The sequence below is a fragment of the Salmo salar genome, chromosome ssa11 (genome assembly GCF_905237065.1).
Source record: "Salmo salar chromosome ssa11, Ssal_v3.1, whole genome shotgun sequence".
Taxonomy (NCBI): Eukaryota; Metazoa; Chordata; class Actinopteri; order Salmoniformes; family Salmonidae; genus Salmo; species Salmo salar.
Genome location: NC_059452.1, coordinates 94895255 through 94916860, shown reverse-complemented (window position 1 = coordinate 94916860; position 21606 = coordinate 94895255). Strand labels below are relative to the sequence as shown.

At 43.1% G+C, this 21606-nt stretch overlaps 2 protein-coding genes across 3 annotated transcripts; one reads left to right on the top strand and one right to left on the bottom strand.

Moving 5' to 3' along the window:
* Positions 1-38: 38 nt before the first annotated feature.
* Positions 39-13470, bottom strand: LOC106563703 (ras and Rab interactor 2). Of its 2 annotated transcripts, XM_014129517.2 has the most exons (11): positions 13179-13450; positions 12981-13072; positions 5872-6066; positions 5526-5640; positions 5340-5412; positions 5158-5249; positions 3802-4848; positions 3366-3674; positions 3103-3234; positions 2841-3007; positions 39-1261 (listed from the first exon to the last, which is right to left on the bottom strand). In XM_014129517.2, the coding sequence occupies exons 2-11, from the start codon at positions 13068-13070 to the stop codon at positions 947-949; spliced, it is 2535 nt and encodes an 844-aa protein (XP_013984992.1). In that variant the 5' UTR covers positions 13071-13072; positions 13179-13450; the 3' UTR covers positions 39-946. The 2 variants fall into 2 exon arrangements, with proteins under 2 accessions (XP_013984992.1, XP_013984993.1); XM_014129518.2 differs by lacking the exon at positions 12981-13072 and having other exon boundaries at positions 13179-13470.
* Positions 13471-14016: 546 nt separating this feature from the next.
* Positions 14017-17600, top strand: rbm14a (RNA binding motif protein 14a). The gene is made up of 4 exons (XM_014129516.2): positions 14017-14096; positions 14751-15120; positions 15896-16793; positions 16878-17600. The coding sequence occupies exons 2-4, from the start codon at positions 14763-14765 to the stop codon at positions 17161-17163; spliced, it is 1542 nt and encodes a 513-aa protein (XP_013984991.1). The 5' UTR covers positions 14017-14096; positions 14751-14762; the 3' UTR covers positions 17164-17600.
* Positions 17601-21606: the final 4006 nt, after the last annotated feature.

The window sequence follows — 21606 nt, the reverse complement described above, 5'->3', positions numbered from 1 at the left end:
GCGTAATCAGCTGCATACTAAACTGGTACACATTGGAATATAATTTATACAGACCTTTGCATTTATTTCTCATTACTTTGCATTTTGCGTACCAACGACACCATTGTCCATGTACAATATCCGAGTTAAAAGTACGTAGAAATGAATAGGGCCTGGTTTTTGTTACATTTTAAGAAAACATAAATCCACAGAGTAAATCTAACATTCCGATTCTCGAGCTGCAACACAGACATGTACGGAGTTTGTGTCAACGGACATGGAGATGAATAAATCATTATTGGACGTAGCTACCCGGTGTCTGCCCTTTCTGTTTGTTGACTGTCAGTTGTACGTAAACATGGACAAATCCCTTTTCGACTCCGTGTGTTGTGGAAAGGTAAACACTATTTGTTTCAAGCTAACGTTAGCGAACATAAAATGGATATTCAGTGGGCTCTAAAGTGCCAGCAGTTCACTCGCATTTGCTCGTGAAAGAAATTAAATGCAAATATGAAAAATAACGTCGCATTTGTGCGAGTGTGATCGACATTTAATTCTGCGTCCCATTAGTTGTATTTTCCACATAACATTACGAGGTTCACGCAACCAAAGACTAACTAAGTATGATACACATCATAAAAAGTATAATCACAAATAAATATAAACATCTTGGCATTAAATGGAGTCGGGAGTTTGGAAGACTGCGCGATGAAGAATGAATGCGTGTCCAGTATTAGCTATAGAGGCAATGCTCCTAAAATGCCTTCGCACTAGATTTGCGAGATCAATCCAATTTGCCGCGCGAGTCTGGTAATCTGAAAAGTTGGACAGGGTGGCTGGTCTGCAATCTCCATTCAGAAAAATGTTCAGTTAAATAGTTTAGTAATAAAGTACAAAGCAATTATTTCTTGCAGTTGAGTGGTTTAAGAAAATCGGTCAATAATGTGTGGATACCAAAGTGGACCTCTCAAGGTAATCCCATAAAGTCCACCGCCTCCTCTCTATTTAGTTTGCGAGCCTTGAGTTCATCCTGGTTGGCTTGCTGGTATATGAGGGGTGTCCCACTGCTGCCTTGGCCCTGTAGGTCCTGGATCTGGGCCTGTGCTGGGAGGGCTTTGATCTCCCCCTCACTCCGCCAGTACAGTTTGAACAGTTCTGGGTTGTCCACCCCAAATTTAGCAGCACAGAGCTGGGTCAGGGCCCCCTCACTAACTCCTGCCCTCCACTGCAGGGTTTTCATCCAGCTGTTCTCTCCATCTTGAAACAGAACCCTGACACACCTCTGCAATAGAATGAAAAGAAGGTATGTACCCAGGAGAACAGTATCAAGCATTCCTTACTGTTGCTTTGGGGTACAGAGATATTCTACCGTGGCATATTATTCCTCATCTATTAGTTATGACGAGTGTGTGTTAATTTCTGTTCAGTATTACTGCTAAATGTGGGATTCTATACAGTGGGGGTCGGCAACAGGCAGAAATTAGCCTGCAAGGGGGTAAAGGGATATTTCAGTTTTTTGGTTTAAAAAAAGGACAGTAAAGTCAAAAGGAATTAAGCTAAAAATGAGTTTGTATTTGAAAATATGCCAAATGAATCTCTTTTTGAGCTTAGTTGTGGTCAATTTGCAGTGTACAAATTATAACTGTTCCGCTGACAAAAATCATCCCGTGGCTGATTCTACACGGAACAAAAATATAAACGCACCATGTAAAGTGTTGGTTTCATAGCTGAAATAAAAGATCCCAGAAATGTTCCATACTCACAAAAAGCTTATTTCTCTAAAATGTTGTGCACAAACGTGTTTACATCCGTTTTAGTGAGCATTTCTCCTTTGCCAAGATAATGCATCTACCTGACAGGTGTGGAATATCAAGAAGCTGATTAAACAGAATGATCATTACACAGGTGCACCTTGGGTTGGGACAATGAAAGGCCACTCTAAAATGTGCAATTTTGTCGCCAGGGATGACTTAAGTTTTGAGGGAGCGTGCAGTTGGAATGCTGACTGCAGGAATGTCCCATAAACTGCCTCCAACATTGTTTTAGAAAATGTTGTAGTACGTAGACCCAACCTCACAACTGCAGACCATGTGTATAGCATCGTGTGGGCGAGCGGTTTGCTGATGTCAACGTTGTGAACAGAATGCCCCATGGTGGGTGGGGTTATGGTATGGGCTGGCATAAGCTACGGACAATGAACATAATTGCATTTTATCGATGGAAATTTGAATGCACAGAGATACCGTGACGAGATCCTAAGGCCCATTGTCATGCCATTCATCTGCTGTCATCACCTCATGTTTCAGCACGGCTCCATGTCGCAAGGATCTGTACACAGTTCCTGCAAGCTGAAAATGTCCCTGTTCTTCCATTTGCCTGCATACTTACCAGACATGTTACCCATTGAGCATGTTTGGGATGCTCTGGATCAACGGTACGACAGCGTGTTCCAGTTCCTGCCAATATCCAGCAACTTTGCACAGCCATTGAAGAGGAGTGGGACAAAATTCCACAGGCCACAATCAACAGCCTGATCAACTCTATGTGAAGGAGATAGATGTGTTGCGCTGCATGAGGCAAATGGTGGTCACACCAGATACTGACTGGTTTTCTGATCCATGTATCTACCTTTTTTTTAAGGTATCTGTGACCAACAGATGCATATCTGTGTTCCCAGTCATGTGCAATCCATAGTTTAGGGCCTAATAAATGTATTTAGATTGACTGATTTCTTTATATGAACTGTAACTCAGTAAAATCTTTGAATTTGTTTGCTTGTTGCATTTATATTTTTGTTCAGTATAGTTGCCTACCCCTGCTATACACTATTGGGGCTAATAAATCAATGAATTGAGCCGTACCAGTTGCTGTCGTAAGTTTTTCTGGCTTTGCGCCTGGAGGCTCCGGCGCCGGCTCCAGTCTTTCAAAGAGTCTCTGGCCTCGCGGGTCAGCCCACTGGAGGGTACTACTTCAGGCTTGCTCTGGATCAGGCACAGGCTGGCATACACACTGGTCAGGTAGTACCCACCTGGTACAAGCATTACAAAATGGCTATTTGGCATCACATACTATTCAAAATATTTTCACATTTAAAGTATAAATACTTCACATTTAAAGCCTTACCCTCCCCTTTGAGCCATGATGACTCCAGCAGTTCCATCATGTACTCCACCTCCACAGACAGCTCAGGCATGTTACACTGTACTAAGACATAGGACAGGGCTAGCAGGAAGTCATCTGCACCGAACTCCTGGCCTGCTCATGGAGACAAGACAAAGCAACCATGTTGACACAAGACATTACAAGACCAACGATGGTAGGGATAGCAGCTGTTGGTTCTGTAATGTTTATTTCTCTATCACATTCACTCAAAGAAAAGCCCTCACCTGAATTGTCCTTCATGGCTTTATAGATGAGCTTGCACACCTGCAGGAGCAGCACAACCTTGTCAATGGGAGAGTAGGCCCGCCTCATGAGAGCAACCTTCTGCCGCACCTTCTCCACATCAGCAGCATCCGGCACTCTCACCCGCACTCCAAAACACTCCAACGGGGTCTTTCCCCTGGCCTTAGCCAGGCTCTCTGCCATGCTTTGGGTGGAGCTGTCTCGCTCATGCAAAGTTTGCAGTGTCCCATCTATCTGTCCTTTCAAAGGTTTCAGCACACAGCGGAACATGGCTTTCTCCAGCACCAGGTCTGCACACAAACAAGCACATTCATAAAATGTCACATGTCATCATCACTAGGGAAACATGCTAGTACTGGTTGTATTTAAAGTGACTGAGCATATTTTGACAGTTTATTTGACTAATGTCTGCTGTACCTTTCTCATCATCATGCACCATGGTCTCAATGGGGGGCTGTAGGTCTCCACAGTCCAGCAGGAAGGTCTTGGCCTGGGAGAGGAAGAGACGGATGCCCTGCAGTAGCTCTATGCCAGATCTCTGGCACTGAGGCTTGATCACCTCGCGCTGCTGCCTGAGGAAGTCCTGCACCAGGACACCAAACACAGTCGTCTTGTCACGGGACAGGTCCTCCACCAGCCTCGCCACGCGCTTCTCAGGCACAAAGGACGACACAAAGGCTGCACTAAGCTTGCGCAGGGCTGAGACGTGCTGACGAGCGGGAGAGGTGCATGGGGGTGAGGGGTTACTTGTTCCCCTGGTGAGGGGAGGTCTCTCTGAGTTCTCCTCTGCCTCCTCCAAGCTGCTGAGGGAACTGCTGCTGTCCAGCTCACTCAGGGAGGGAGCATATCTCTGCTCCAGCAAGAGATCCACCCCCTCACCTCCTTTCTCCTGGCCCAGTCCCTGCAGGAGACCTATGGGCACATGGTAGTCATCCTCCTCTGCAGTGGGAGACAGTGTGGGTGTGACCCTGGTCTTTTTCGGAAGAACTGGAAGAACCAAGCATGGCTGCAAGTAGTCTGAATCCTCCTGGACAGGTGCTGTCCCTCCCTCACCCTCCACTCTGGCCTCCACTGCTCCACTGGCCTGATGGACCTTCTTGCTCTTTTTCTTGGCCAGCAGAGGTGGGGGAGGGGGAGGAGCAAATGGTGGGGACAAGGGGCTAGAGTTCTCAGTGGAGACACGCACCTTGAGGCTGCGTTTGAACTGGTGGCGGCGTCTGTGCAGTGTAGTCTGGAACTGCAGGAAGAGTGGGTTGATGAAACAGAGAGCCCCTTGGCCTGCTGCCCCACAGTTCAGCTCCCGGGGGCTGCGTGTTTGGATGGAGCAGAACTCTTGAAACAGGGTGGGGCTCTCCTCGGGTGTGGCACAATCCTCAGGGGTGGGGCTAGGGGGCAGTGGTGCCTCCTCCACTGGTGGGGGCCCATTGCGTGGACCTCTGAAGTTCAGCTGGGAGCTCCAGAACTCTGAATGAAAACGAAGCAAAACTATGTCAGCATTATTCTTCAAGGCTATCCTTGATCAATCAATCGAATGTCCTTTTTCCATCAGCAGTTGTCACAGATAGATACCCAGCCTAAAACCCCAAAGAGCAAGGAACGCGGAGGCAGAAGCACAGTGGTTATGAAAAACTCCATAGAAGGCAGAAACCTAGGAAGAAACTTAGAGATGAGTTGTCGAGAAGTTGTGTACAGCACACAATGGCAGCTAGCATTTCAACAATGGGCAAGACCTTGGTGGATCATCAGACCTCTGAGCCACTCTGTGGTACCTACCCACTCCCATGTGGGAGATGGACTCCAGCTGTTTGTGGGATGAAGCCTTGACTATGGCCTCAGGGAGCTCCAGGGGGAAGGGCAACACATCCCTGAAATAGACAGCACATACAGTAGGTTTTATAGACAGGTCTGATTGGTCTAAAGGTCCTGAACCTATTCTACTGTGATGTAGAACATACCGGCTAACACAGTAGAAGGCGATGAGCCTGCAGAGGTCAGGGAAACTGATAGCAGCTCTCTCCAAGGAGAAAGCTGTGAATGGAAGGGAGATGGGGAAGCAAGGATAAGATCATTAGTAAGACCCTCATCGTTCACTGCAACGGGCTGGATATGGAACATCTCTGGCTTTCTCTTTCAACACTCACTGGAGTCCAATTCCTGGATGACAAATTGTTTGAAAAAGGAGGGGAGGTAGTCGTCTGCAAGCCTGACACACAGCACTTTCTTCTGCGAGGTGTTGGACCTGCGCACTAGAAAGGTCTGCAGAGAGACAGATATATGCAAACTTAGGTTGTGGTTTGTGTGCGGTGTGCGTCCCTCTCACAGGAGGTTGGTGGCACCTTAATTGGGGAGGACAGGCTCGTGGTAATGGCTGGAGTGGAATAGGTGGAATGGTATCAAATACATCAAACAAAATTATGCCATTTCATTTGCTCCATTGCAGCCATTACTATGAGCCATCCTCCCGTCAGCAGCCTCCACTGGTCTCACCCCAGGTGGCTCCCTCTGTAGGATGTGCAGAGCGGTAGCAGAGTTGATGGACAGCTGCAGCCAGACAGGGTGTGTGAGAAGCAGACGGTCCAGCACACTGATGCTCTTCAGGGAGCTACGCTGAGTACAAGCTCGCCTCTCTCCTACCGGCTTCCCTACCGGCTCAGGGAAATCATACACTGGGTCCTCCTGCATCTGGGGAACAGAGACATACAGTATATAGCACGGGTACTATATGGTATCTGTACACCATGTGGTTATGCTTTATGTTGCCACAATGATGCTTCCCATTGAAGGTAAAACACCAGCAAGAGAATACACATTCTTTGTGGTTCTGCTCTTCCTCAGACTAATGCTTCATAATCAGTACCCTTCCTGTTCCGTTCTGGTAACACCAGCATGCATCATGTCATATGTTCTCGGTTCTGTGCTGACCACTACTTCTCTGTCCTTTTGGGAAACTCCCAAACCCTATTCCTTCCTCTCACTGAGTAATCTCACTGAGTATGTCATCAACTGAGTACGACTCACCACACGGGAGGGTGTTTAGTGTGTGTGGCTCTAGTGTGTGCACATATCCTAAGGATCCTACCCTAAACAGTGAACTTGAAGTATAATTTTGTCTTAGCTTTTTAAACCCTTTGAATATGAGAAGGTGTGGCTATATTTTGACAGAGGTAGTTATGTGCACAGGCTGTTATCACCTCCAACTTCCTTCCAGGGATTGGCTGCTGCTGTATATATGCCCCTCAGCCTAAAACACCATAGAAGCCTGGCAAGTTTAGACTTGGTGAGACTTGGTGAAAACACTCTCCAAACCTACAGAGAAGTGTGTGAAAATGCTAATCTAACCCAGCAAACAATTGAGAGGTACAGGTCTAAAATTTAAACCAGTAGCTTAAATGTGTATTCATATTTTTAATGCAATAAAACATGTCCAGAATGAATAGCCTATTCTGAAGCCTGCTATTGAACCTCATACGACTGACCCAATGAGACTATTGTATAACTGACAAAAAAACAACTGTGACCTGCCAGGATCTGAATATACAGTATCACTAGAATAACATGAAGGTGTAATGACCTGCCAGGATCTGAATATACAGTATCACTAGAATAACATGAAGGTGTAATGACCTGCCAGGATCTGAATATACAGTATCACTAGAATAACATGAAGGTGTAATGACCTGCCAGGATCTGAATATACAGTATCACTAGAATAACATGAAGGTGTAATGACCTGCCAGGATCTGAATATACAGTATCACTAGAATAACATGAAGGTGTAATGACCTGCCAGGATCTGAATATACAGTATCACTAGAATAACATGAAGGTGTAATGACCTGCTAGGATCTGAATATACAGTATCACTAGAATAACATGAAGGTGTAATGACCTGCCAGGATCTGAATATACAGTATCACTAGAATAACATGAAGGTGTAATGACCTGCCAGGATCTGAATATACAGTATCACTAGAATAACATGAAGGTGTAATGACCTGCCAGGACTGGAATATACAGTATCACTAGAATAACATGAAGGTGTAATGACCTGCCAGGATCTGAATATACAGTATCACTAGAATAACATGAAGGTGTAATGACCTGCCAGGATCTGAATATACAGTATCACTAGAATAACATGAAGGTGTAATGACCTGCCAGGATCTGAATATACAGTATCACTAGAATAACATGAAGGTGTAATGACCTGCCAGGATCTGAATATACAGTATCACTAGAATAACATGAAGGTGTAATGACCTGCTAGGATCTGAATATACAGTATCACTAGAATAACATGAAGGTGTAATGACCTGCCAGGATCTGAATATACAGTATCACTAGAATAACATGAAGGTGTAATGACCTGCCAGGATCTGAATATACAGTATCACTAGAATAACATGAAGGTGTAATGACCTGCCAGGATCTGAATATACAGTATCACTAGAATAACATGAAGGTGTAATGACCTGCCAGGATCTGAATATACAGTATCACTAGAATAACATGAAGGTGTAATGACCTGCCAGGATCTGAATATACAGTATCACTAGAATAACATGAAGGTGTAATGACCTGCCAGGATCTGAATATACAGTATCACTAGAATAACATGAAGGTGTAATGACCTGCCAGGATCTGAATATACAGTATCACTAGAATAACATGAAGGTGTAATGACCTGCCAGGATCTGAATATACAGTATCACTAGAATAACATGAAGGTGTAATGACCTGCCAGGATCTGAATATACAGTATCACTAGAATAACATGAAGGTGTAATGACCTGCCAGGATCTGAATATACAGTATCACTAGAATAACATGAAGGTGTAATGACCTGCCAGGATCTGAATATACAGTATCACTAGAATAACATGAAGGTGTAATGACCTGCCAGGATCTGAATATACAGTATCACTAGAATAACATGAAGGTGTAATGACCTGCCAGGATCTGAATATACAGTATCACTAGAATAACATGAAGGTGTAATGACCTGCCAGGATCTGAATATACAGTATCACTAGAATAACATGAAGGTGTAATGACCTGCCAGGATCTGAATATACAGTATCACTAGAATAACATGAAGGTGTAATGACCTGCCAGGATCTGAATATACAGTATCACTAGAATAACATGAAGGTGTAATGACCTGCCAGGATCTGAATATACAGTATCACTAGAATAACATGAAGGTGTAATGACCTGCCAGGATCTGAATATACAGTATCACTAGAATAACATGAAGGTGTAATGACCTGCCAGGATCTGAATATACAGTATCACTAGAATAACATGAAGGTGTAATGACCTGCCAGGATCTGAATATACAGTATCACTAGAATAACATGAAGGTGTAATGACCTGCCAGGATCTGAATATACAGTATCACTAGAATAACATGAAGGTGTAATGACCTGCCAGGATCTGAATATACAGTATCACTAGAATAACATGAAGGTGTAATGACCTGCCAGGATCTGAATATACAGTATCACTAGAATAACATGAAGGTGTAATGACCTGCCAGGATCTGAATATACAGTATCACTAGAATAACATGAAGGTGTAATGACCTGCCAGGATCTGAATATACAGTATCACTAGAATAACATGAAGGTGTAATGACCTGCCAGGATCTGAATATACAGTATCACTAGAATAACATGAAGGTGTAATGACCTGCCAGGATCTGAATATACAGTATCACTAGAATAACATGAAGGTGTAATGACCTGCCAGGATCTGAATATACAGTATCACTAGAATAACATGAAGGTGTAATGACCTGCCAGGATCTGAATATACAGTATCACTAGAATAACATGAAGGTGTAATGACCTGCCAGGATCTGAATATACAGTATCACTAGAATAACATGAAGGTGTAATGACCTGCCAGGATCTGAATATACAGTATCACTAGAATAACATGAAGGTGTAATGACCTGCCAGGATCTGAATATACAGTATCACTAGAATAACATGAAGGTGTAATGACCTGCCAGGATCTGAATATACAGTATCACTAGAATAACATGAAGGTGTAATGACCTGCCAGGATCTGAATATACAGTATCACTAGAATAACATGAAGGTGTAATGACCTGCCAGGATCTGAATATACAGTATCACTAGAATAACATGAAGGTGTAATGACCTGCCAGGATCTGAATATACAGTATCACTAGAATAACATGAAGGTGTAATGACCTGCCAGGATCTGAATATACAGTATCACTAGAATAACATGAAGGTGTAATGACCTGCCAGGATCTGAATATACAGTATCACTAGAATAACATGAAGGTGTAATGACCTGCCAGGATCTGAATATACAGTATCACTAGAATAACATGAAGGTGTAATGACCTGCCAGGATCTGAATATACAGTATCACTAGAATAACATGAAGGTGTAATGACCTGCCAGGATCTGAATATACAGTATCACTAGAATAACATGAAGGTGTAATGACCTGCCAGGATCTGAATATACAGTATCACTAGAATAACATGAAGGTGTAATGACCTGCCAGGATCTGAATATACAGTATCACTAGAATAACATGAAGGTGTAATGACCTGCCAGGATCTGAATATACAGTATCACTAGAATAACATGAAGGTGTAATGACCTGCCAGGATCTGAATATACAGTATCACTAGAATAACATGAAGGTGTAATGACCTGCCAGGATCTGAATATACAGTATCACTAGAATAACATGAAGGTGTAATGACCTGCCAGGATCTGAATATACAGTATCACTAGAATAACATGAAGGTGTAATGACCTGCCAGGATCTGAATATACAGTATCACTAGAATAACATGAAGGTGTAATGACCTGCCAGGATCTGAATATACAGTATCACTAGAATAACATGAAGGTGTAATGACCTGCCAGGATCTGAATATACAGTATCACTAGAATAACATGAAGGTGTAATGACCTGCCAGGATCTGAATATACAGTATCACTAGAATAACATGAAGGTGTAATGACCTGCCAGGATCTGAATATACAGTATCACTAGAATAACATGAAGGTGTAATGACCTGCCAGGATCTGAATATACAGTATCACTAGAATAACATGAAGGTGTAATGACCTGCCAGGATCTGAATATACAGTATCACTAGAATAACATGAAGGTGTAATGACCTGCCAGGATCTGAATATACAGTATCACTAGAATAACATGAAGGTGTAATGACCTGCCAGGATCTGAATATACAGTATCACTAGAATAACATGAAGGTGTAATGACCTGCCAGGATCTGAATATACAGTATCACTAGAATAACATGAAGGTGTAATGACCTGCCAGGATCTGAATATACAGTATCACTAGAATAACATGAAGGTGTAATGACCTGCCAGGATCTGAATATACAGTATCACTAGAATAACATGAAGGTGTAATGACCTGCCAGGATCTGAATATACAGTATCACTAGAATAACATGAAGGTGTAATGACCTGCCAGGATCTGAATATACAGTATCACTAGAATAACATGAAGGTGTAATGACCTGCCAGGATCTGAATATACAGTATCACTAGAATAACATGAAGGTGTAATGACCTGCCAGGATCTGAATATACAGTATCACTAGAATAACATGAAGGTGTAATGACCTGCCAGGATCTGAATATACAGTATCACTAGAATAACATGAAGGTGTAATGACCTGCCAGGATCTGAATATACAGTATCACTAGAATAACATGAAGGTGTAATGACCTGCCAGGATCTGAATATACAGTATCACTAGAATAACATGAAGGTGTAATGACCTGCCAGGATCTGAATATACAGTATCACTAGAATAACATGAAGGTGTAATGACCTGCCAGGATCTGAATATACAGTATCACTAGAATAACATGAAGGTGTAATGACCTGCCAGGATCTGAATATACAGTATCACTAGAATAACATGAAGGTGTAATGACCTGCCAGGATCTGAATATACAGTATCACTAGAATAACATGAAGGTGTAATGACCTGCCAGGATCTGAATATACAGTATCACTAGAATAACATGAAGGTGTAATGACCTGCCAGGATCTGAATATACAGTATCACTAGAATAACATGAAGGTGTAATGACCTGCCAGGATCTGAATATACAGTATCACTAGAATAACATGAAGGTGTAATGACCTGCCAGGATCTGAATATACAGTATCACTAGAATAACATGAAGGTGTAATGACCTGCCAGGATCTGAATATACAGTATCACTAGAATAACATGAAGGTGTAATGACCTGCCAGGATCTGAATATACAGTATCACTAGAATAACATGAAGGTGTAATGACCTGCCAGGATCTGAATATACAGTATCACTAGAATAACATGAAGGTGTAATGACCTGCCAGGATCTGAATATACAGTATCACTAGAATAACATGAAGGTGTAATGACCTGCCAGGATCTGAATATACAGTATCACTAGAATAACATGAAGGTGTAATGACCTGCCAGGATCTGAATATACAGTATCACTAGAATAACATGAAGGTGTAATGACCTGCCAGGATCTGAATATACAGTATCACTAGAATAACATGAAGGTGTAATGACCTGCCAGGATCTGAATATACAGTATCACTAGAATAACATGAAGGTGTAATGACCTGCCAGGATCTGAATATACAGTATCACTAGAATAACATGAAGGTGTAATGACCTGCCAGGATCTGAATATACAGTATCACTAGAATAACATGAAGGTGTAATGACCTGCCAGGATCTGAATATACAGTATCACTAGAATAACATGAAGGTGTAATGACCTGCCAGGATCTGAATATACAGTATCACTAGAATAACATGAAGGTGTAATGACCTGCCAGGATCTGAATATACAGTATCACTAGAATAACATGAAGGTGTAATGACCTGCCAGGATCTGAATATACAGTATCACTAGAATAACATGAAGGTGTAATGACCTGCCAGGATCTGAATATACAGTATCACTAGAATAACATGAAGGTGTAATGACCTGCCAGGATCTGAATATACAGTATCACTAGAATAACATGAAGGTGTAATGACCTGCCAGGATCTGAATATACAGTATCACTAGAATAACATGAAGGTGTAATGACCTGCCAGGATCTGAATATACAGTATCACTAGAATAACATGAAGGTGTAATGACCTGCCAGGATCTGAATATACAGTATCACTAGAATAACATGAAGGTGTAATGACCTGCCAGGATCTGAATAAACAATATCAAATCAAAATCGAATTTTATTAGTCACATACACGTGTTTACCAAATGTTATTGAGGGTGTAGCGAAATGCTAGAATAACATGAGGTGTAGTGCCAAACAAGTAGTTTAAAATGAGTTAATTAATGGCGTTATTTTGCTCTTATGTTGTGGAACCAGTGGTGATTTTCTTTTCTTCCATAAATAACAGTTTACTATATTGTAATAACTGACCATGATATCAAAGGGTACTTCATTCAGTAAATTGAACAAATGTATTTTGTATTTAATTTGTATAAATAATAACATTACAGCATCCTATTTGTGGACATTGTATGGACTTCCAACATACTTGTTTCCACGTCTTATCTTTTGCCTTGCGTGCTTCTCGGTCTGTACCACTCTGTGCGCGGCACCTCCTTGATCTGCGGTCTTCTTGCATACCTTCAGTTAATGAGTGCCAGGTCTCGTGATTTCACTAATCATACAAATATTCACAACTGTTTCTCGTTTTACACTTTCAAATAAATGGGAACATGACATAATTTACCTTCATCTCCCGATCCCCTGTCGTCCTTAAATGTGACAGAGATTATTCTGAATAGCCTACTGTAAATCCCACTTGATCCCTGAATTTCAGAATGCCATTAAAACTTCAAAAGTATAGAGACATGTAATAGTCCTAGATCTCTGGATATGCCATGTTGTCTGTCTGGGACTCTCCAGGCAGAGATCTCTGTGAAGCTGTGCTTCAGAAGTTCCTGGCACTCCTCTGCTGTCTTCCTTATATTTTCTATTCACACTTGGGAGAAACAAACCTGAACCAAGGTTAAATACGCGTGCGCCCGTCACCACGTTGCGGAAATTCAATTGATACAGTATTTTCAAAGGGAATTTCGCCTCTTAAACACAATTACAATGTATTCCCTAAATACAGTATTGTGAAAGGGAAATTCACCTCTAGAAAACAATTACAATCTATCTGTATTCTGTACTTTGTGAAGGAGGGCTAGACAATTAATCTGCATCAATTATTTTTAAACTTCCGAGTGGTCACCACCATTGCAACCAAATTAGGTTGCAATTATTAACATATTTTACAGACATACAACAGCCTATTTATTGAAATGTAAATGTCTGTTTAATTTGATACTATAGAGACAAGGATTGACATCACTGGCCAGGCAAATGCAACAACAAGAAGTAATGGTTGAAAGCGTAACATTAGGAATTCGAGTACAAGGATCACTATGGTTGTAACACTCAGTGGTAGCCTTGTACACGTCACTCAAACAACATGGTCATTTACATTGTAGAAAAAGACTGTAGCCAACATTGTGTAATCCGCCTACCATGAACGTTTACATGTAACCAGAGTTCTGCTCTGGTGATTTGTTGAAAATATCATACGTCACTCTCTCAAAGCGCGGAACCGGAGGTGGTCATAGGAAATATTGCACCGCGTTAGGTAAGATGGATGCACAGTGTGCTTATTTTTTGTCTGTGTAAACTTTAGTAATTTTAGTTTAACTCGGCAACTTTTATGAATGCACAGTGTGATATAAACATTTGCATAATGCTCTAAATAGTTGCAAATAGATGTAATTAGTTAAACTGCTTCTGAACATTATTTTTCAACACTGCAAAATGGCTAGTTTAGCTAGCCAGTAAGCTAACTCTAATCCGCGCCGAATTGATCATTTAGCTAGCTAGCTAGCCAGCCAGCCAGCCAGCTAGCGAGCCAGAATAAATCTGATCACACCACGACCAACTAATGTTTGTATAGTACAGCAATTTCGTGTAACTATATGAACATCTCGTGTTTCCCGATCGGGTGTTGCCAAGCATCACCGAATTGATGCCACCTCGACTCGAGAAGGGAGGGGGAAACTAACGTTAGCTTGCTAGCTAGGTTTTCTAATGTTGACCATGGACTAGTTTTAGCTTTATGCGTTAAACTATTCTTAGTTACATGTCACGTTTTATTAAACTACTATATTCATGATTTGCCTATAGTGGTTGCATGCGGTTTTTCTTAGACGTCCCTTTACAGTTATTTCATCAGCTAAAATATAAACTTAAATTAGCTAGCTAGGTCACTGACACCCTGCTCCTTCCCCAGGTGTACCCAACCATGGAGTCAACGGATAAGAACGAAGCTATAAAGCTCTTTGTGGGGAACCTGGCTTTGGACACCTCTCAGGAGGACCTGACACAGCTCTTTGCGCCATATGGACAGGTGGTCACCTGCAGTGTACTCAGGCAGTTTGCCTTCATCCATCTCCAGGGAGATGGTGCTGCTGATCTAGCCATAAGAGAACTGAATGGACGGGAGTTCCGTGGCCGCAACCTGGTGGTTGAAGAGTCCCGCGGAAGGCCCATGCATTCCACCAAGGTGTTTGTGGGGAACCTCAGTGCCATGTGTTCTGCTGAGGACCTGCAAGAGCTCTTTCAGACCTTTGGGAAAGTTCTGGAGTGTGATAAGGTCAAAGGTGAGTCTCTACCCCCCCATCCACTTGTCAAAAGATTTTTAAGCAAATACCGGTATTCAAATTATACTGATACGGGTGTTTTTATCAAATTGGTCTGTTGAGGATACAAAACTGTGTGTAATGACGTCATGCATATAAACACTTTGTTCTGTATCTTAACTCTGTCAATGGTTTTGGCACAAACTCTTCGGATAAACAGTACATTTGTCCATGGTGGTCTTGGAACGTGCACTCTAGCCTATTGCTCGCAGATACAACACACAGGGTACATGAGAATATGGCTAAGAGGAAGATAATATTTATTGGTCAATTAAATGTAATTGACAGCCAAGCACTGATCACTTTGTCACCAGCATCCAAATTAAGACCTTTTGAAATGTATTGGAAATAAGCATCAAGCTCATCAGGTTCATCATAACTTATTTTGTCTGTTAATAAACTGAATTTTTTTCGCCTCGTAGTAGGAAGACCGCACAACATAGCATGAGTGCAAGTTTACTTCCATATGATGGTTATTCTAGCAACAACTATGCAAAAAAAAGCATATCCACCACAGTTTGTCACATTATATTTCACCATAAAATAGCTTTTATACAATCCTGTCGAATGTGTTTTGTCAACATTTAGGGAAGTTAAGACAATTTTGCCGTTTCCATCAGGCCTATGGTGAGTTTTATCAGACCGGTACTTTACTCATCAGAATGGTTGGATGGTAAACATGGTTAGTGGTTACTTTCATTAGCTGACTGTCTTGTCATCCTGTGCTTGGTTACAGCGAGGCTCTCCTCCTCTGCGGGCTATGCCTTTGTACACATGGAGCGGAAGGAGGATGCAGTGCAGGCTATTGAGGCTCTCCATGGGACCACCTTCAAAGGCCGACCGCTCTCTGTGGAGCTCTCCAATGTGCAGCCCAGTAATCCCACCACAACTACAGCCAAGGCCCCCGTCATGAGTCACTATGCCACTGAAAGCCCCTCCATCAACCCTCATATGGAGCACCACCAGAGTCAGGCTGCTGTACTGGCTGCTGCCGTTGCTGCAGCTGCAGGTCTGCCTCTTCAGGTGCAGCAGAGCTTGCACAACTCTGTCTACAACACAACGAGCTTTGATCCCACATACGCTGCACTAAAGGGCATGACGGCAGCCAGCGCCACAGATGGTACTCCAGTGAGCCCTGCGGTCTACGGTGCCCTCGCCAGCCAGGTGTACGGCTCTGTAGCGGATCAGGTATACGACTCTATAGCCAACCAGGCCGCCAGCTATCAGAATTCAGCCACACCGGACGCAGAAGGCTACAGTAACCAGTACGACCCCACAGCTGGAGAGGCACCGTCAGCCCAGGCTGCTGTCAACCCGGCCTACGGTGGAGCCTCGGCCCTCTACAACGCCAGCTCAGCCTATGGCTCCATGGGGGGTGCAGAACCCACTGCCCAGGCCATCTTTGAGGCAGCACGGGCCCGCTTCTTCCAGCAGGGCCAGCAGGTTCTAGCTGAGCAGCAGATGGGGACTAAGTCAGGGGACAGGGACCGCAGCCCAGTACGCCGCTCCACCCCACTGCTGCCTGACCCTGTGCCCCAGCCCTTCCCCCAGCCACGCCCCAAACGCCGCGCCCTCCTCCCAACGCCACCCGGCCGACCAGAGGACCCGGCTGCTGATAGAGACCCCATTGCCAGGTACATGATGCACGTTTGGGGCAGTTTTGTTATTTTGAAGCAGATCAAACATGTTCAACAGCCTTTCTCTTTTCTCAACTTCAGATGCTATGCAGAGTACTATCAGCAGGTCCAGCAGTACCAACAGTACCAGCAGTACCAACAACAGTACCAGCAGTACCAATATGGCTACCCTCCTCCAGCCCCGACCCAGATGCCCCCCACAATGCCCAACTACCAGATGCCCATGCAGGCCCCGCCCCCGACGGAGGCCCACAACCTGGAAGCGCCTGCTACCTACGCCCCAGCTAGAGCGTATGAACCGCCTCCATCACACAAGGAGCCCCTCCTCCGCCGCCCTGACTACTCCCACATGCCAGAGCACCGATAACCCTTTACATTGCAGTGTGAATGTGTGTGTGTGTGTGTGTGTGTGTGTGTGTGAATGTGTGGGTTTTGAGTGATGTAGTTGTGGTCCAAATGTGCATCACTGCAAGTTTGCCCATTTATAATTCCCCTGTTTTGCATCTCTTTTCTAAACACAATTCTGACTAGTTGATTTTTCACTTTATAGTATGCCTGGTTTTGCTTTGATAAGAACGCTGCCCCATAATGCAGTAATCTGTATTGTGAAGTCGTTATGGTTTTAAGGAAGTGTATGGTTGTGATGCGTACTGGGGCTCTGTAATGACAGCTCTTCCTTACACATCCCCGTCCCAGAAACTGTCAAATATGCGAGAATATTAATCCATACCAGAGGAGTGCCTTGTTAAAAGCCTAGTTGAAATATATTGTGTAAAATAAATGTGTATATTTTTGAGCAATGAAGGAAGCACCCAAATCGATCCATGCATTTTTTTAAAATCAGAGCCTTGCCTCTGTCCTCAAGGTGACTTTAGCTCATCCAAATTAGCCATTAGTTCACATACACTACATGGCCAAAAGTATATGGACAGCCCTTCAAATTAGTGGAGTCAGCTATTTTAGCCACACCGTTGTGGACAGGTGTATAAAATTGCGCGCACAATGGCTCAGCCGCGAAGTGGTAGTCCACGCAAGCTCACAGAATAGGACCGCCGAGTGCTGAAGCGCGTAAAAATCATCTGTCCTCGGTTGCAACACTCACTACCGAGTTCCAAACTGCCTCTGGAAGCAACATCAGCACAAGAACTGTTTGTCGGGAGCTTCATGAAATGAGTTTCCATGACCGAGCAGCCGCACACAAGCCTAAGATCACCATGCGCAATTCCAAGCGTTGGCTTGAGTGGTGTAAAGCTCACCGCCATTGGACTCTGGAGCAGTGGAAACACGTCTGGAGTGATGAATCAGGCTTCACCATCTGGCAGTCTGACGGACGTATCTGGGTTTGGCGGATGCCAGGAGAACGCTACCTACTCAAATGGTGGAGGAGGAATAATAGTCTGGGGCTGTTTTTCACGGCTAGGTCCCTTAGTTCCAGTGACATCTTAATGCTACAGCATACAATGACATTGTAGACGATTCTGTGCTTCCAACTTTGTGGCAAAAGTTTGGGGAAGGCCCTTTCCTGTTTCAGCATGACAAAGCGAGGTCCATACAGTAATGGTTTGTCGAGATCTGTGTGGAAGAACTTGGCCTGCACAGAGCCCTGACCTTAACCCATCCCTTTGGGATGTTGGCCTAATCGCCCAACATCAGTGCTAGACCTCACTAATGTCTTGTGGCTGAATAGAAGCAACATCTAGTGGAAATCCTTCCCAGAACAGTGGAGGCTGTTATAGCAGCAAAGGGGGGACCAACTCCATATTAATACCCATGATTTTGGAATAAGATGTTTGACGAGCATGTGTCCACATACTTTTGGCCATGTTGTGTATATAGTTTCGAGCTTAATTTTTCCATTGGCCAGATTTCGTTTTTTAAATTTATATTGCCTTCATTGAAGACCTTGATATGAAAAGTCACTGTTCCGATATGTTCCAGCGTATGTAGATCTTTGGTTAATAAAATGGTTATAGGTTTTAGAGCTTTTTTTTTTTTAAATATGGAAAGCAAGGGGCAAAGTATCTTTACATATAGGCTAATTTGGACATGAGGACCAGTGTGACTGTATGTGTGGACACTTGTAAACATTCTAGGGGATCAATTTAAGCATGATGCCTTCACTTTTTATAACAATCACAGGAATACACATTCACACCTCAGTCATCAAACTTTCTCTCCATAATGTCTGGGGCTTTGGGAGAGAGACCCGAGCGCTTTGCTGCAACAACATTACACGTCTCTGCTGGAGTGATAAGCAAAACTCACTTTTCTCTGGGAATGTAGTCCCTCCCCACGTCTCACATGACCTCCCGTTGGAACTGATCAAATGCATCAAATAGAAATCCAACTAAGCAAACCACTTTAAGATTAGACAGGCTAGCTTTAAACTCGCATTTTCTGGGGAACTCGTTTTTTTATTTGCAGACAGTGATGCATGAATGCTTTCTATTATTATACCATGAATTCTAGCCTAGTGACTTAACTGGTTTCACCTCTGTTTGGTTTAAATGGAAATGTGGAAAGCCCTGCTGGTGGCAAGTGCATGCAGAGGGCTTCCTTTAAGCATGCCTTTCAGGATCTGAGGGTAATCAACTGCCATTTTGGGCCTCACCTTTTCTCCAAAGGACAAAAACTAGTGGGCTTTTCACACACAGTACATTGTGTGGTTTGACCGTGTACAGGACAAACATTTTCCTTTTCTTTGTTTTCTTTTGGTTTAAGTGAACTTCCTGTGCGATCCTGATCATAATATTCTGTGAGCGTATTTACTTCAATTGGACCATCAAATTCATTAGTTATCTTAAAGGGAGCCATTAGGCTGTCCAGGTTTGATGGAGACATATTGGTTTCTATTATTCAGTATGTAACCTATTAAAACCTTAAGCCTCAAGCTTAAGTAATAAAAGTAGGAGTGATTTGGTTTGAGAATAAAACATGCGGCTGTATTTTTTTATAATTTAAAATAGGAAATGTTTTCCATATCGGGTTAATTATTAGACATGCGATTAAACATGATATTAAATCGTTTCCATGTTTTTTTTCAAAGGATTTACAAATTATTTCAACCTTTCACGTCTGAAGGGAAACACTTTAAACATTCTTGATTATCCCATTCCTATGAACTATGACAAGATCATTTCAAACTGTTCTCAATTGGGCTCTACCACTTGGTCTCAGCCTAGGTCTTCATTACACCTACCTCAGAACATGCGACAAACCTCATGGCAATGTTTGTTAGAGTTTGTCGCTGTGGGTGTCAGAAGAACAGTTGAAGGCAATCCTATCATTAGAATGAAAAATGTTTGTAGCCTTGCTGCGTCACAGTTTTTGGATGTAGAAGTGAGCTGTAGACTACAGTTGGTTATGGATTGGTTTTCATTTCTGATAGGAACATTTTAAATTGTTATCTCATTCTTTCTGGTTACCATGATAACATGCACCTGCTTATTGCACGTATATTCCTTGATATGGCTTTCTGTGTTGTTTTAAAACTGTAGTGCATGACATTGTTACTGTTATTGCTCTTCCAGCTACGTTTTCCCTTCTCGCTAATTATTACAGCTAAAATGGCTCCTGGGTCCCTGGACGCCATGTTGTGTGTGACGGGGGAAGAAAATTAGTCGCGCAATGCCGTGGACGCAGTCCCCACAAAGGTAAAGCCCTCTGCCCCCGACCACGCCTGCACTTCGACCATACACTTCCCTCATTGACCCCACTCCTCTTCCTTCACAACGAGGCACCCCATTTTATTATTTATTTGAGGTCTGATGCTGGAAGCCCAACAAACTATCACAAGACAACCAGTTCACAAGAACCCAGGGCCTGAATGTCTGGGCATGTCCAGTGGGTTAGTGAGGCCACACTCCCCTCATTGTAGTTGTAGTACTGCTACTAGTATGGTTGATAAGGGTAATCTCCACAAGGCACATACACTATTTAGCCTTTTGCAGACCCAACTGATCTGGGTTGACGTTAGATGTGGCTGTAAAATAGTCCAGTCATGGCTCTATCTGATGCCATCTTCCTTTCCGAAATTAGACGACCCCCATCAACAGTAGTCATGGATTTTTCTTATTTTCTTTGATTCTATTGATGTTTTTAAAGGAATCATTTTGCCAAATTGAAATGAATCACACTGTATAATGTCATTAAATGAATCTTCAATTAATCACAGATGTGTTTTAAACCTGTACTCAAAACAGATTTAAGAAACTTATGTTATTGTAATTGAGGGTGATCAGATTGGGGAATGCTGGAGTTGTTGCGTATGCTTGTGTTGTGGCATATTTTTCTGAGGTATTTCCAGTGAGACAAGATGTGCATTCACGCTCAAAACTGAGGCGTTCCAGCTGTGCTTTGAACGGCTAAGGACGCAGTGGTACGCAAAAGGCCAGATGAACGGAGGGAGGGAGGTAGGGCTATCGACCTCTGTCCCACGCATGCTGGGTGAGTAACCAATGCACCACTGCCCCGCTCAAATTCACCTACCCCCCCCCTTCAATCTGCAGCACAACGCCAACCCTCTCACTCTGATCCCATAACCAGTATATCTACAGGCTTACAACACCGTCACCTAGAGAACATTCCACAGCTGCGTTAGATATGGATGTCAAGAGGACAACATTCAGTATTCTACGTTCCCTGTCTAGTTAAGTAAATTCTACATATCCCAATCACCCTGTTAAATTGTCTGATTACAATTTGCAAACATTGATTGGGAACCTTAATGTAATCATCTGGTTGATTTAAGATATATTAGGCTGTTTTTACGCAGGCAGCCCAATTCGGATCTTTTGCCAGTAATTGGGCT

Coding starts and splice junctions, on each gene's coding strand:
- rbm14a (XM_014129516.2), top strand. CDS start 14,763: ATGGAGTCAACGGATAAGAACGAAGCTATAAAGCTCTTTGTGGGGAAC. Junction 15,121..15,895: donor GGAGTGTGATAAGGTCAAAG/GTGAGTCTCTAC, acceptor GCTTGGTTACAG/CGAGGCTCTCCTCCTCTGCG. Junction 16,794..16,877: donor GATAGAGACCCCATTGCCAG/GTACATGATGCA, acceptor TCTCAACTTCAG/ATGCTATGCAGAGTACTATC.
- LOC106563703 (XM_014129517.2), bottom strand. CDS start 13,070: ATGCAAGAAGACCGCAGATCAAGGAGGTGCCGCGCACAGAGTGGTACA. Junction 3,675..3,801: donor GGTGCATGATGATGAGAAAG/GTACAGCAGACA, acceptor GTTTGTGTGCAG/ACCTGGTGCTGGAGAAAGCC. Junction 3,008..3,102: donor ATCATGGCTCAAAGGGGAGG/GTAAGGCTTTAA, acceptor TGCTTGTACCAG/GTGGGTACTACCTGACCAGT.